The sequence below is a fragment of the Microtus oregoni genome, unplaced genomic scaffold (genome assembly GCF_018167655.1).
Source record: "Microtus oregoni isolate MIOR12 unplaced genomic scaffold, Mior012 000054F_ref0000373, whole genome shotgun sequence".
NCBI classification, from domain to species: Eukaryota; Metazoa; Chordata; class Mammalia; order Rodentia; family Cricetidae; genus Microtus; species Microtus oregoni.
The window spans coordinates 3,171,858-3,187,071 of NW_024543830.1; the positions used below are offsets into that span (position 1 = coordinate 3,171,858).

General features: G+C 42.9%; 1 protein-coding gene across 1 annotated transcript in view; it reads right to left on the reverse strand.

Moving 5' to 3' along the window:
• LOC121437932 (vacuolar protein sorting-associated protein 45) overlaps positions 1-14,951 on the reverse strand; it is a 64,022-nt gene extending 49,071 nt beyond the window's left edge. Inside the window, exons 1-7 of the mRNA XM_041638070.1 lie at positions 14,692-14,951; positions 13,970-14,104; positions 10,263-10,323; positions 3,820-3,899; positions 2,743-2,811; positions 2,502-2,639; positions 1,856-1,966 (exon numbers count right to left, since the gene is read on the reverse strand). Coding sequence (XP_041494004.1) covers positions 1,856-1,966; positions 2,502-2,639; positions 2,743-2,811; positions 3,820-3,899; positions 10,263-10,323; positions 13,970-14,104; positions 14,692-14,784 — 687 coding nt within the window. The 5' untranslated portion in view covers positions 14,785-14,951. The remainder of the gene's footprint in view (positions 1-1,855; positions 1,967-2,501; positions 2,640-2,742; positions 2,812-3,819; positions 3,900-10,262; positions 10,324-13,969; positions 14,105-14,691) is intronic.
• Between the last annotated feature and the right edge of the window lie 263 nt (positions 14,952-15,214).

The window sequence follows — 15,214 nt, forward strand, 5'->3', positions numbered from 1 at the left end:
AGTGGTTAAGAGCACCAGTCACTCTTCCAGAAGACCTGGGTTAATTTCCCAGCACCCCTATGGTAACTCACAACTGTCTGTAACTCCAGTTCTAGGGGAGCCAATGTCCTCTCTTGCCTCCGTGGGCAAGAGACAGACAAGTGGTGCACAGACACAAACATGGGCAAAACACCCACACACAGAGAAGAAAAGAAAAGAGAAAGAAAGCAAAGGAAGGTTTTTTTTTTTTTAACCTCCAGAACAAAGTAGTCCTGGACAGATAGGTAAGGTGGAGCGCACACACCACTCAGAGGAAAAAGAGCAACCCACTGAGTGGGAAGAAACAGGCATGGAGCTGTGAAAACATGGGCACCGTACTGTGCAGCTCTGCAGAGAGGCTCCTGAGAAAGCCCTTTGGGCCTTGACAGGGATAGAGCAAAGTGGACGTCGTCGTGGTGGCTCTACCACAGAGCTCACTCTACACGTAAAATCTCTTTTCTCCTCTCTTCTTGAGATACAGGTTTGAGGACAAGAGACTGTCTTTTAACCTTACATAGAATACTTAGTTTACTACATGGCACACCACAGGTTCTCAGTGAAACTTGTTTTTCTTTGGGATATAGAACTCATAGATAGTTACTTTTCTGCTGTTTTAAAAAAGACTTACTTTTTATTTTTTCATTATGTAAGTTTGAGTGTGAGTTTGGGCATGAGTACAATGCCTGTTTTAAAGACCAGGTAGGGCACTGGATTCCTTTGCAGCAGGAGTTAAACGTGGCTGTGGGCTGCCCAGTGTGTGGGCTGAGAACAGAACTCAAGTCTTCTGCAAGAGCAGTATGTGCTCTTAGCTACTGAGTCATTTCTCTCTCCCCTCCTCCTCCCCTTCCCTTTCTTCCTTTTGTGGCCAGATGTTACCTCACACTACAGAGGCGCCCCCTTCCACCGTGGACTACCCTAGCGTTGACGTTACTCTGTGCTGAGAAGAAACTGAGCTGGGGATGACTCCTCTTTCTCTGCATCCCAAATCTCCACTCACAGACCTAACTACATACAAGGAACTGCTTAAATTTGCAAAGAATAAACCTGAGCGGACACAGGCTGCCTTGGGAGTGCACTGTCTAAGACAGCGTCAAAACAACCAACGGTACAACTTAGCAAGTGCAGCATGGGACCAGAGACAATGCTACACAGCTCGAGGGAGACAGCAAACTGCCCGGCCAAAGCAGCCTTTAAGAAGCTGCGCTCTGGCTTCTGAGAAGTTTCAAGGGAGAAGTGTTTTACAGGGAAAGCAGGGAAGAGATGGTATCCCAACGTCCCAGAGCTTAGACAAAGTCACTTTAAAAGCACAATGGCAAGAAACCATGTTGCGCCTCTATGGCAGAGAGCTGGAGGCTTTCAGCGACGGTGCCTGGGTATCAAAATCAGGAACGTGATTTTAGCCCAGTAGGGCAATGGGGAACAACAAGGATTTTCAGGTCAGAAGCTGTAATTTAAGTTGAAAGCTGCCATTTAACAGCCTTGGTTTTGTAGGATATAGATCGAAGAGAAATAAAAAGAAGGACCTGTATAAATGCTTGTTTCACTGTTACTGCAAGAGATGGGATTACACCTACACACGGGCAGTAAGGTTGGAAAAGGAGACACTGGAAAGTTGCCTGGATGAGAGTGAGGCAGCGGCTGAAGGGACAGAGAGAGAGGAAAGAGGCAGAAACCAGCAGGAATGATGGGGACGGAAAAGCAGGACACCAAAACACCAGAAAACATAAGGCAGAAATCAAGAACAGCTGAAAACAAGGAGGTGAATAGAAAGGATGCTATTGTCATATTTTACTGAGCTGCAAACCATCCTCCTTTATGTTAACAAAGGGCTCTGCACCTGGTTGAGCAGTGGGGTGATGGCATCGTCACAGCGATCTAGAATGAGAAGCAGCGGAGGAACCTCTGTCCGCCGGAATTCAAAGAGCTCATATTCTTTACTTATCACTTGCTGAAGAGAAAAGAGAAAAATAGCTTGGTTAACCCGGTAGCTCTAAGTAGAGCTGACAAAATAGGAAATGAATAAAAAAACAGTAGAAAGTTTTCCACCCTCACGGGCCTCCCATAAAAGGACTCAAAGGTTTCATAAAGTTTTGTAGCACACTAGTTAAAAAACCAGGACTTGAAAGCCTACTTTAAAGTGGTTTAACTGTAAACAGCTGCGAATGTTTCTTAGGTTAAATCTAAGGGTCTTAGTGCCAATTTGTTCCTTTCTTATTGTTTTGAATTCTATAGCCGTTCTTCTTTGCCAATAAAACTAACAAAGAAGATATTCTTTGTTCACTTTCTTTCTCTCGTTTTGTCTTTCATTTTTTTTTCTTTTTGAGATAGGGTCTTGCCTGGTATGGAACTTAGTGTGTAGACCAGGCTGACCTTGAACTCAGAGATCTGCCTGCAAGGAATGCACCACCACGTCCAGCAGTTCAGATATTTCTAGGGAAACGACTAGCCTTGAGGTTTTTAGAACAGGAATAGGAGTACAACACCTTAACACATTCTCCAAGTCTTTTTGCAGCCTCTGATGAAAGCTGATAGCGAATCATGGGGCACTTCTTCAGAGATAAGAGGAGAGCGGTCAGTCCTTGAGTTGTTCTCGACAGCGGCACTGGATCCCAATTTCGGCCCTTTTTGTTAAAAACATATTAAGAGAAAATACCTTAATTTTCTCTAACTCCAGTTACTTGGTGAATTAATTTAACTTATTTTGAAAATCCTTGCCTTTCATACCTGACAGCAACCCAAAATATTGAGGGAAAACAAATGTGGATTCACAGCAATGTAATCACCATAAAATTCCTGCAAATAAAAAGTAAAAATCAGTTAATCCATGGACTCCAGCTGTACCCAGTTCTATGGACTCCGGCTGTACCCAGTCTATGGACCCCGGCTGTATCGAGCGCTATGGACTCCGGCTGTATCAAGTTTTGTAATCAAATGGGAACATACAGGGTGAAAAGGTACAAGATGTTCAAATAATAATTGAGTAGCAGAAGGTATGGGGGAACTGAACTAACTATAAACACCAGCAATGATAAATCTTTTAAAAAGTTAAAGTATACACAACAATGTAAATTTTTCATTAGTAAACAAAATAAAATAAAACACCGCTATAGAATACACCACATTATATGCCCAGTGTATTCTTATGTAGGAGGATATGATTTAAAATAGGTTATTCTTTTTATATGTTTTACCACTTAGAATATCTTTTTGAAAAATTCAAAACTAGTTTGTTGCCTGTGAAGACAGTACTTTTCATGTAGGTGATAAATATATTCAAATATTTATGATAGATGTATTCTATAACACTGAACTATTAAAGAAGGAAAAATAACATTATACATGCTAATGTTATATATTATGTAGCATACAAAGTAAGTGCTTAGGAGTTTCCAAGTTTTAGCCTAGTGACAAAGTCTTTTATTAGCTCCCAAAGTATGGGCCTCTCAAAGAGAATGTTAAGACATCTCACTCACAGCCTTTGATTTTATTCTCTCCTAATCAGGCACAATCGTATTGATGAAGGTTTTTAAACTAAGGTTCATAAACTATGATAAACTAACAAAGAGCATACTTGATTCTGTTCCCCAACTGTGAAACTGTCCCCCAATTCATCAGCCCACTCTGCTCCTTCCCACTGATTCCATTCATTCTATTTCTAGGCGATCTAACACTTCATTCAAATTCTGTAAATGTTAATCTATCTAGTATGTGCACATTTATTTTGTCACAGCACTTCCTTATTTCTAGACTGAAATAGTTTAACGGGGACAATACAAGGGAGGATCCAGGACCCAACTTTACCTGAACTTCAGCCACGACTTCCTGCTCATCGGCTTCAGCTAACGACTTCACGTCACTCTTGCTGATCACGTTACTGAAATCTGAAACAGACACGCCACAGTTGGCCCAATGGCACCAGTGGAGTTTTGCTGCAATTAGTCCTCTACAGGCCCCAGGCAAAGCCTAACAAATCAGGGAAGTTCAGCACACACTGTGGCACATGTCCACGTCACGCACCTTCAGGCTGGAATGAGGAGCACAACAATGTTTAAACCCAAAAGTGAATACTTAAAAAAAGACCATCAGGAAATGGCCCGATCCTATAGCCATACTAACGAATATCTTGCATATCACCATAGAACCTTCATCTGGCGATGGATGGAGACAGAGACCCACACTGGAGCAATGGATTGAGCTTCCAAGGTCCAAATGAGGAACAGAAGGAGGGAGAACTTGAGCAAGGAAGTCAAGACCACAAGGGGGGCATCCACCCACTGAGACGGTGGGGCTGATCTATTAGGAGATCACCAAGGCCAGCTGGACTGGGACTGAAAATGCATGGGATAAAACCAGACTCACTGAATATGAAGGACAATGAGGGCTGCTGAGCAGCCAAGGACAATGGCACTGAGTTTTGACCCTACTGCATGTACTGGCTTTGTGGGAGCCTAGCCGGTTTGGATGCTCACCTTCCTAGACCTGGATGGAGGGGGGAGGACCTTGGACTCCCACAGGGCAGGGAACCCTGACTGCTCTTTGGACTGGAGAGGGAGGCAGGGAGGGGAGTGGGGCAGGGGGAGTGGGGAGAGGGGGAGGGAAAAGAGAGGCGGGGAGGAGGCAGAAATTTTTAATTAAAAAAAAATTGAATTAAAAAAAAAGACCATCAGGGCTGGTGAGATGGATCAGCGGTTAAGAGCACTAGCTGCTCTTCCAGATGTGTCACGATTAATACAAACCCAGAGACAGATATTGGGGTTCACCCTGAAGGTCAGAAAAGCAAAACAGTTAGCCACTGACTCTTACCTCTACCTCAGTTTGAAATGGTGATTCTGCCTCCAGGAATCTCAGAATGAGATGGAGACTGAGTGATGTCTTCTCCCATCTTATATTCCTCCCTAGTGTTGGGATTGAAGGTGTACATCACTACTCCCACATTCTTTGGCAACCTGGTGTGGCTATTGGGATTAAAGGTGTGTGCCACCATTGCCTTGTCTGTAAGGCTGACCAGTGTGGCTGTTTTACTCTCTGATCTTCAGGCAAGCTTTATTTATTAAAATACAAATGAAATATCACTACATTCAGAGGACCCAGGTTCAATTCCCAGCACCCACATGGCAGTTCACAACTGTCTGTAACTCCAGTTCCGGGGATCTGACACCTTTGCACCAATGCGCATAAAATAAAGTCAAATAGATTTTTAAAAAGATCATCATTGACGGTATCAGAGGATGCTGCAGCTCAGACTGTTACCTTCAGTGGCAAATACAGGGAAGGAGTAAACTTTTATCCTACTTTACATGTAAGCTGTATCAAGTAACAGATGAGGGAATTTTTTAATAGAAACATTCCATCTAAAAACCCCATGGAATGTGAATGATAGAATAATTCCATTTTAAGAAGCCCATTCCTCTGCAGTCCTGCCCCAGCCACAGAAGAAGCAAGATGTGACTGCCCCGCTGAATAAGGTACTGAGCCACATGGCTAACACAGATAAGAATAATGGGCTAATATAAGTTATAAGAGTTAATAAGAAGCCTGAGCTAATGGGCCAATCAATTTATAACTAAAAAAAAAAGACTTTCCTTTCAATTCCTATCAAATAACCTATAAACATTGATCTCACTAACAATATCACTAGGAGAAATGACCAGAGAAACCATACAGCACCACCTTTTTTTTTTCTTTTTTTTTTCAAGATGTATTTATTATGTATACATGTACTGCCTGCATGTACCCCTGCCCACGAGAAGAGGGCACCAGCTCTCATTACAGATGGTTGTGAGCCATCATGTGGTTGCTGGGAATTGAACTCAGAACCTCTTGAAGAACAGCCCGTGCTCTTAACCTCTGAGCCATCTCTCCAGCTCCACCTTTTAGTATTCTTGCCAAAACTTAATCCATATCAAGTTCTTTATCCACTTATAGATACACATGGATAGCTTGTATAACATGAACTTTAACTTGAAGGAGTACTAGAACTACCCACAGTGATGAAATCAGGAAGCTCCAGCCTGTAGCAAACATAACTGCTTCCTCAGTAAAACAGTTACATGGAAGAAGAGGACCTAGAGAAAATTAGGAGACTCAACATACTGACCAGTAAGGTTTAATATGTGGATCTTACTTTGATTCTGACTCAAACAAAGAAAAAAGAGAGGGAAAGAGAGAAAAGAGAGAATTTGAAATCTGAACACTGACTTGAGTTCATGAAATAGGAGTTACTTTTCATTTTTACTAGATGAATCTATCTCTATTAAAGATTCATACTGAAATATTAATGGATAAAACGTATATGACAGCATAGATTTGTTAAAAAACTATTGTTGGACATAAAAGATGGGAGCATAGTTCAGACAAGGCTGGGTGTGGCTGGGACACTGGGATTTATCTATTTTACTTAAATGCATTTGACATTTTCCATAAAGTTTTTTTAAATAAAAGGGGTCTGTTAAATAAGACATATAGATCTAAAATTATTAAAAATGAGATGAACAGAAGGCCAGTTTAGTGTTAACTTAAATTGTGCTAAAAGTCTGTATTGAATAAAATTACTAAATACTAATTTATTTTAGTTTACTTTAACCAAATAAAATTCCAAAATTGATTGCCGTATCCTAATTTCAAGTTTATACTTTATACAATTTAGTACTAATGTAATTTTTCTTCTGCTTTATAGATTTATAGCCCAAATAAAACTATCTTCATAAGTATTAGATTTACTAGCCTTTGCTACACAGGGATACTGTGTGGAGGAAGTGAAGCTACATGCCCCCATTCCATTTTTTAGCAAAGAAACTCAGAAAATGAATGCTTCTATTATGTATTGACTTAAATACAGAAGGCAGGAGCAACATAAAAATTATATATACGTATCTAGAACTGAGGCTGTAGCTTGTGATTTGACTTAACTAAAATGACTATACATGGGCATGGCCACATCAGGAAGTAATGCCTCAGACCCATGGGAAATTAGCAAAGCCTTGCCATGTGGCTCAGAGGATAGCAAAACCTTCCTCTGGTAGGAGTTAGAATGTTGGCAGTGTTCGCTGGGCAGTGGAGGCACACGCCTTTAATCTTAGCACTCAGAGACAGGCCAATCTCTGTGAGCTTGAGGCCAGCCTGGTCTACAGAGTGAGTTCCAGGACAGTCAGAGTTGTTATACAAAGAAACACCTTGCCTTTAAAAAAGAAAAGAAAACAAACAACGGACAAAAGCATGTTGTCAGTGTGTACCAAAGACTAACATCTGCAGTTCGCTCCTCCAGATGTTTACAGCCTGAGCTGTTCTCTCTACAGAGATCTCCTAGGAAACTATCTACACACAGGGCTGTCGCTCCTCCCTGTCCATAATAAACTCACTGAGGTTCTGGGTTGCTGCATCAGCGTGCATGCGGCCCATATGACCCATCTTTTCTCTACATATGTCTTTGTGTGCGTCCTTTCTTTGTCTCCTCACCACTCTGAGGCTTCCAGGACCATGCTGCTAGGTGGAGGCAGACACCTATCTGTAGTAGGGAGGACGCTGTGTCCCGCCGCCCGGCTAGCCCTGAAATAACAGCACAGAAACTGTATTCATTTAAACACTACCTGGCCCACTATCTCTAGCCTTTTATTGGCTAACTCTCACATATTAGTTTAACCCATTTCCATTAATGTGCATCACCACTTGACTGTGGCTTACAAAGCGACTGTCTCGGGCAGGAGAACCATGGCTTCTGCCTGACTTTGCTCTTCTTCCCAGCATCCAGTTCTGTCTTTCCCGCCTACCTAAGTTTCTGCCCTATCAAAAGGCCAAGGCAGTCCCTTTATTTAACCAATGAAAGCAACACAAATACAGAAGGACCTACACCACCTATCACACTGGCTAACGTGGGCATCAGCACCACCAAATGACTGCAGGGATGCAGAGATGCTGAGCTGCCCTTTCATTGCTAGTGTGGATGTGAAATGGTACGGTCACTCTGAAAAATATTAACCACACCACTACCATGTGACCCAGCACGTGTGCTACTGGCTGTCATTCACACTAAATAGATGAAGGGTATGTCTGCCTGGAAACAGACGCAATCCCAAGCAGACACACGGGAACAGCCCAGATGCCCTTTGGGGGTGAGTAGTTAATGAACAGATAGTGGAACCCTACTCAGATCTACAGCCACCCGAGAAGTACGCTCAAGGAAAAGAGCCAGCCCCCAAAGTGGCGCACTGTTCTGCTTACAGAAGACTCTTAGAATAACAAAGGTTATGGAAAGAAGAGAGTAGCAGCCACTGGGTACAAGTGGATATGGTCAACAAAAGGGCAGATAAGGGACCTCCTGGTGACGGATCAGAGCCTCTGCTGCCTGTGTCCCAGTTGCTATCCCGGTTGTGACACTGTGCTACTGTCATGTTGACTGCTGCATTAGGGGAGACTGGGCAAAAGCGCTCCGGATTTCTGTGGGTTTATAACTATGCATCGCTGTAGTTTATTTTCTGTGCCAATAGCACAATATCACTGTCATCTTGGCTCCGAGTTCTAGTTCAAGCTTTAAAGGCCGCATGTAGTGAGGACCTTCTTCCTGGCAGTGAAGTGCAGGGCATCATAGGGTAATGGACTCTCTTAAGACATTAATCCATCAATCATACGGACAGATTAATTATCTCTTACAGTATGATCTCAATATTTCATAAGAGATTAATTACCTCTTACAGTCCCATCTCAATATTTCATAGCAGGATTAAATTTCAACATGAGTTTGTTTGTTTTGCGGGGGACAAACCATCAGACATGTGAATCTGCACTTATTTTTACATAGTTTAATTTAAAAAATAAAAGCTATGACTATTAATAAACAAAATGTAGGATGAGAAACTATTAAAAATATTTTTACCTGTTAGATGGTGTAAAGAATCAAGTGAAATAAAGCATGACACAGCTCTTTATAAAATCTAAAATATCATTTAAAGTTAATTTTTGACATTATTATTATTTGAGACAGGGTTTCTTTGTGTAGCCGTGGTTATCCTGGAACTCACTCTGTAGACTAGGCTGTCCTTGAACTCAGAGATCTGCCTGCCTCTGCCTCCGCCTCCTGAGTGTTGGGGTTAAAGGCGCATTACTACTACCCTGCTAATTTTTGGCATAATTAAATAGTAAAATATGGTAAAAGAAATTTGTATATTCTAGCTAAGATGTACTAAAATATAAATCTAAAACTTAGACAATAGTCTAAATTCCCAAAGCTTAAAAACATCTTGTGTTCTTTCTTTTTTTTCTTCCTTCCTTCCTTTCTTTTTTCTCTCTCTCCCTCCCTCCCTTCCTTTCTTCTTCCTTTTATTTTATTTTATTTTATTTTTTAAACAAGGTCTGTCTATGTAGCTTTGGCTGGCCTAGACCAGGGTGGTCATGATCTGCCTGCCTCTGCTCTTGAGTGCTGGTCTTACAGGCCTTGCCTAGGCGCCCTACTTTCTAGGTGCTAAGTTTGTAGCTGGTTTTGGAGCCAGCACCAGACTTTTCTAAGTCTACAAAGAGCAATGCTGACACCTAGAGGAGACCAACTGTAACTTCCATAGCCAAATGGAAGAAAATTCCAAATAAACTTTGAGTAGGCATGAACCTCAGAGTCTCCCTATGCACGCCCCCATGTGGACACACAAGAGGATTAGCTCATCTGGTGTACAGACACATTCTTCACATTCTTCATTATCCAATAAACCCACACACATGCTTTCCCCAAATAAATTAGTTTCTATACCTCAATTCACAGGTGAAACACGAGAGTAAGTAAACACTCTGATGGAGGAAAAGCACGAGATTTGGCTACTTACAACTCCTGGCTCATACATCAGCCTTAAATCTAAGCATTGATGATGGGAAACTGTTATTTTGGTTTCAGAAAGAGAATGATGGCCACTACCTAATTTTAAAGGTAAATCATTTTTGTTTTGTATATATATTTGCCTGCATGTACGTCTGTCCACCATGTGTATGCAGTGTCTGTGGAGGCTAGAAGGTGTGAGATCTCCTGAAACTGGAGTAGATGGTTGTGAGCTACTCTGTGGGTGCTGGGAATTCAACCCTAGTTTTCTGGAACAGCAACCAATGTTCTTAACCACGGAGCCATTTGTCCAGTCCCTACACTATTCTTAATACTTTGAATACACCAGCTTTTAAGTGATGCATTCAGTGAGCTTTATGATACAGCTGCTAATGGCCTAGTCTAGCTGGATACACACATGACTAAAAACGTGAGCCAACATACTTACAAATAAAATAAATACTGTATTTGGGTCTTCGGAGCTCCTGGATCAGATAATCCACATTCTCCTAGAAAACAAAGAACAAATGGAGCATGAGCAGAGCTGTCTCAGTAAAAAGTAGTCAGGGCTGGCAAGATGGCTCAGTAGACAAGAGCCCTTGCTGCCAAGTCTAATCATCTGAGTTGAATCCCAGGCACCCACACAGAGGGAGGGGAGAACCGGCTCCTGCAGATTGTTCTCTGGCTTCCATAACTGTAAACTCAAAAACTAGTAAGTATCACAATTTATTGATTGATTTACTTGGAGTCTAACAGTATGCACATCTATTGGGTAATGAAGGATGCAAATAAGACATTAAACACATAAGGATGTTAGATACAATTAAATATACATATATGCTAAATATCAACTATCTGCAATATCTTGGCTAAATTAAGGTAAAACTAAAGGACACATGAAATATAGCGTAAAATTGCTAACTGCAAATCTGCCTCAAGCTGCTTATCAATAAACTATATTAATCTGATCAAGTTTCTTACTTAGAACACCAAAATGTGTGCAGTTCTTTAAAAACAAGAAAAAAATATAACTTAATCATATTCACTTTGGCTTTTAATTTATTGAGGTCTAAGAGTTCATAACTACAATATTTATGAAGTATTTGTATCAGCCCATGACTCCTTCTATAACTACATTAGAAGCAAAAAATTCAGTCCTTTTAAGACTTATTTTTAAGTTTTGTGTGTGAGTGTGTGTGTTTGGGTGTGAACGCACACACCCTTGCTCCTGGAGGAGGAGGCATCAGACTACAGGGGTGGTTGTGAGCTGCCCGACATAGGTGCTGGGACTCAAACCTGAGTCCTCTGAGCAGTACATACTCCTAACCAATGAGCCATCTCCCCTTCCAGTTCTTCTTATAAAGCCAAACATGAGAATTCGAATCACAGACTGTTCTAATGAACACTTGGTCTGTTTTCAATACAGAATATATGGTTAAATTTCAAATTAAATCAGGCCTTAAAACTAAAATTTGTAGTAGCAAAGGCCCTGCTGCTTGATTGTGTCACTGTTAATATCCTTTAAAAACAATTAAAAATTTTAACTTGTGCCAATAGTGTTAAAAAAAAATAGTTCTAAGAAATGCTCACTGCAACTGAGATGGTGCTGAATACAAATCCCAGCACTCAGAAAGCATAACCAAGTCAGCCTGGATGACAGAGCCAGACCCTGCCTGAATGCAAGCAAACAACCAAACAGAAGTATACAATGCCGACTTAACGGGGAAAAGGTTTTACACTGTCATTCAAGCTACAGAAAATGTTATCTTTATAACATTTCTATTGTGTTATTAGATTTATTGAGTGAGTGTGTGTACAATGTGTCTGTGGGTGCACACATGCTGGAAGGATAGAAAAGAGTGTTGGGTATCCTCCTTTATCACTTCCTGACATTCATTTGAGGCAGGGTCTCTCTCTGAGTTTAAGGCTCCCATTTCTTGGCTTGGTTGGAAGCCAGCAAGTCCCAGTGATTTTCTGGCCGCCACTCACTGCCCTTGGACCTGGGTTAAAGGCATATGGGGATGCCTAGCTAGTTATGTGGGTGCTGGGATCTAAACCTTGGTTCTCTTGACTGTGCAGCAAGTGCTTCTGATTGCTTAGCCATATCTCCAACCCCTTTTGCTTTTGTTATTGTTTGAGAGAGAATCTCATGGAACCCAAGGAGACCTCAAACTTACTATGCAGCTAAGGATGACTTTGAACTTCAGATCCTCTTGCTTCTATCTCCCAAGTGCTGGAAAAACAGACATGTGCTATCATGCCAAGCTCATCCTATAATCTTAAAGACAAACTGTTTCTAACAAGCAATTTAAATCTAACATTGCTGCTTTATAGGGCCAGGTAAAAAGGTAGACAACGTGAAACCAAGAGAGTTTGAGAGTGTATATGGCTATAAAAGAGGTCTCCTCATTTTATGTCAGGAGATAACAGACTACGTCAACTCTAAGACCACTCTTAATGACCAAAATTTCATGTCTGAAAATAACAAATACGAAAAAAACCACATTAATTTAGCAACTATTTCTTAAACATCTTTTATGTAGTAGGCACATAATAGGATGGACAACCAGATAAAACTTCTGCTGTCATGGAGCTTATTATGATAGGTAAGCTAGGTATTAATCATAAAACCCATGTAGCTTTGCCAAGTAAGCCTCACGTCTGTAATCCCAGAACTCAGGAGGCAGAGTATGAGTAGTTGGCGATTACTGGAAATTTCAGCCAGCCAGAACTGCATAGTGAAAACCTTGCCTGAAAACAGGCACCTTCGACCATGACTGGTTACAGACAGGGAGGCGGTGTTGCTTGTAAGAGGGATGTCTGACCTACTCAGTAAAGTCAGGGAAGTTTGAGGCAGAGGGAGGAATGGGTATGTAGGGCATGTGGCATGATGAGACACCAGCATATAACTGGGTAGTGTAGCTAAAGTGCAGAGTGGCAGAGAGATCAAAAAGCGACAGGAAGTAGACCACGCTGGACTCTGCAGCCAACAAGGAAGGACTCTGTTTTTACCATAAGAACAATGAGAAGTCATCCGGGGTTTCAAGATGGAGGACATAATCAGGCTGCCGTTCTGGGAAGTACATAATATACAAGCGTGATAAAAGCACACTGGAGTTGACGAACATGAATATGAGACAAGAGAAAGCAAAGCCAAGGATGGTGGCAGACACGATCCTAGCACTTGGGTGGCAGAGGCAGGAAGACTGTCACAAATTTGAGGCCAGCCTGGTTTTCAGCATGAGTTCCAGGTCAGCTAGGGCTCCATGGTGAGGCCCTGTTTCAAGAAAAGAGAGAGAGAGAGAGAGAGAGAGAGAGAGAGAGAGAGAGAGAATGTTAAAAAACAAGACATAGGAAAGTTTTGGGGGGCAGAGAGAAGAGGTGGTAAAGACATCTGCCACCAAGGCCTGAGTCTGAGTCCTGGGATGTCACAGGGAAGGAGACAACTGAGTCCTGCAAGATGTTCTCTGAGCCCCACACGCAGCCTTCGGCACAGGCCACCCCATCCCATCCCCACTCTATGTTTTCATTAGAAAGAAAGGACGGAAGCCAGATTTGCAAGACAATGGACAAAAGCTGAGGAGGGGCTCAGGAATAAACGTGTAGAGAATGATAAAACAGCCCACTTGGCTCGCAGGTCCAGACGTGAGCACAGGAAGCTAAGTATGTAAAGAGAGACCAAACTGGTGGGAGGAGGACCTTTTCCTGTTGGACACTGGATTTACTGTAGAATAAGACTGAGCCGCGAGAGGAGTCACTGGGTAACTTTCCCTTGTTTTTATGATAAAGACACACTCGGTCCTAAGTAGAGACGGGATTAAGATGATGAAGGTTCAAGGCAGTCAGGGCTGTATGAGAGAGTGACAGTGGCGTTCAGTGCCAGGTATAGATGTCAGTCCAGCCTCACGTGATCTAGCGTCTGAGAGCTAGTGGCCGTGGGGATAGCCATCAATCTAAAAAATGTCTTGAAGGAGAAACTGGCTGTCGGGGTGAAGGGAGGCATGGGAAGGAGAGGAAGAAAGGCCACAACTCTGACAAACAGGGCAATTCTGATGCCACAGATGATGATAACACAGATTTATTTTGCCTTCTTAATGCGTTCAGATCAGTATTCTGCCTTTGCCCGCGGAGACGGCAGCTCAGTTTGTGGAGTACCTTGGTAGGTCGAAGAAAACAGATGGCTTTTAGGTGTTTCATGACCTCTCGGTTTTGAGAATCAATTCGTTCAAAGAGGTATACTTCCTTCTGAAGAATCTCTGACTGTGTGTAGACCATACTCACTATACCAGTCTGTAAAGAAAAAGAATGAGCCAAGATTACACTAGTCCAGACTGAAATAGTCATGCTTCAATACTTAAGCTTTTTTCCCATTAACACTTGCCTAGGTAATTTAAATGCTAATACACAGAAGACTATTTACTGAATGTCCAAAACAGGTAGTGACGTGTTGGAACAAAAGCCTGCTCTCTGAACACGAACAACTCAGAAACTCCAAAGAGGATTTCCTCCATCCCTTTAAAAGCACCCCCCCACCCCTTTAAGTTGTGGCCAACAAATAATCTGTCATTCCAGTGAGCCCCAACAATTTACTTTTAAAAACCACGTTGACAGGGTCACCCTAAAGTCTTCCAAGTGGTCCCTGTGACCATTAACAACTTCTTGGCAGACACTCCTTCAGGTACGAGAAGTCCCTCGGCACCGGTCAGTGCCGGTTACACTGCACACCCGCTGGGAAAGCTTTAGACAACTTTCCCAGGGCCGTCCAGACAGAACTGACCGTCGACTTTAAGGCAACGCTAAGACCCGCAGTGCACGGGGACCAGCAATTCTGAGGGAGGGCGGGTTCCTTCACAAACGCGGAGCAAAAGCGAACTCACCGTTTCCTTATCCATGAGAAGTACCTTCATGCCGGGCCCGCTGTCCTCTATCATTTTGGAAATATACTGCTTCACTGCAAAAACCACGTTCATAGTGGCGAATTGACAGGCGCCCCACAGCCCTTCCCGCCCCTTTCCCTGGCTGAATTAACCTCAGGCCTGTTGGCTGGGTCTCAGCTGCTTCCGGTCGGCCAAGTATTGGCTTCCGGGAGTCCGGGTAGCTCCGGTACTGGGAATTGTAGTTCCTCCGCGGAGTCGCGGACCCAGTCTCGGCGGCCACGGGCCGGGGCCACTTCCGACCCGCGTCGGGCGTGGAGTGGGAGGCATTGTCTTCCCTCTGACAGCCGCTGTGCTGGCTTCTGTCTCTGCGTGGGGAGGGCTTGGCGCGTCGCGGTAGACAGCTACCATGGAGCGTGGCTGTGCTGTTTGCTGAGCACCCTTTCCAGAGACGCGTGCACGCCACTGGGGAGGCCGAGGTGGCGGGGTCGCAGGTTCGAGACAAGTCCTTTCCGGTAGCAAGTTT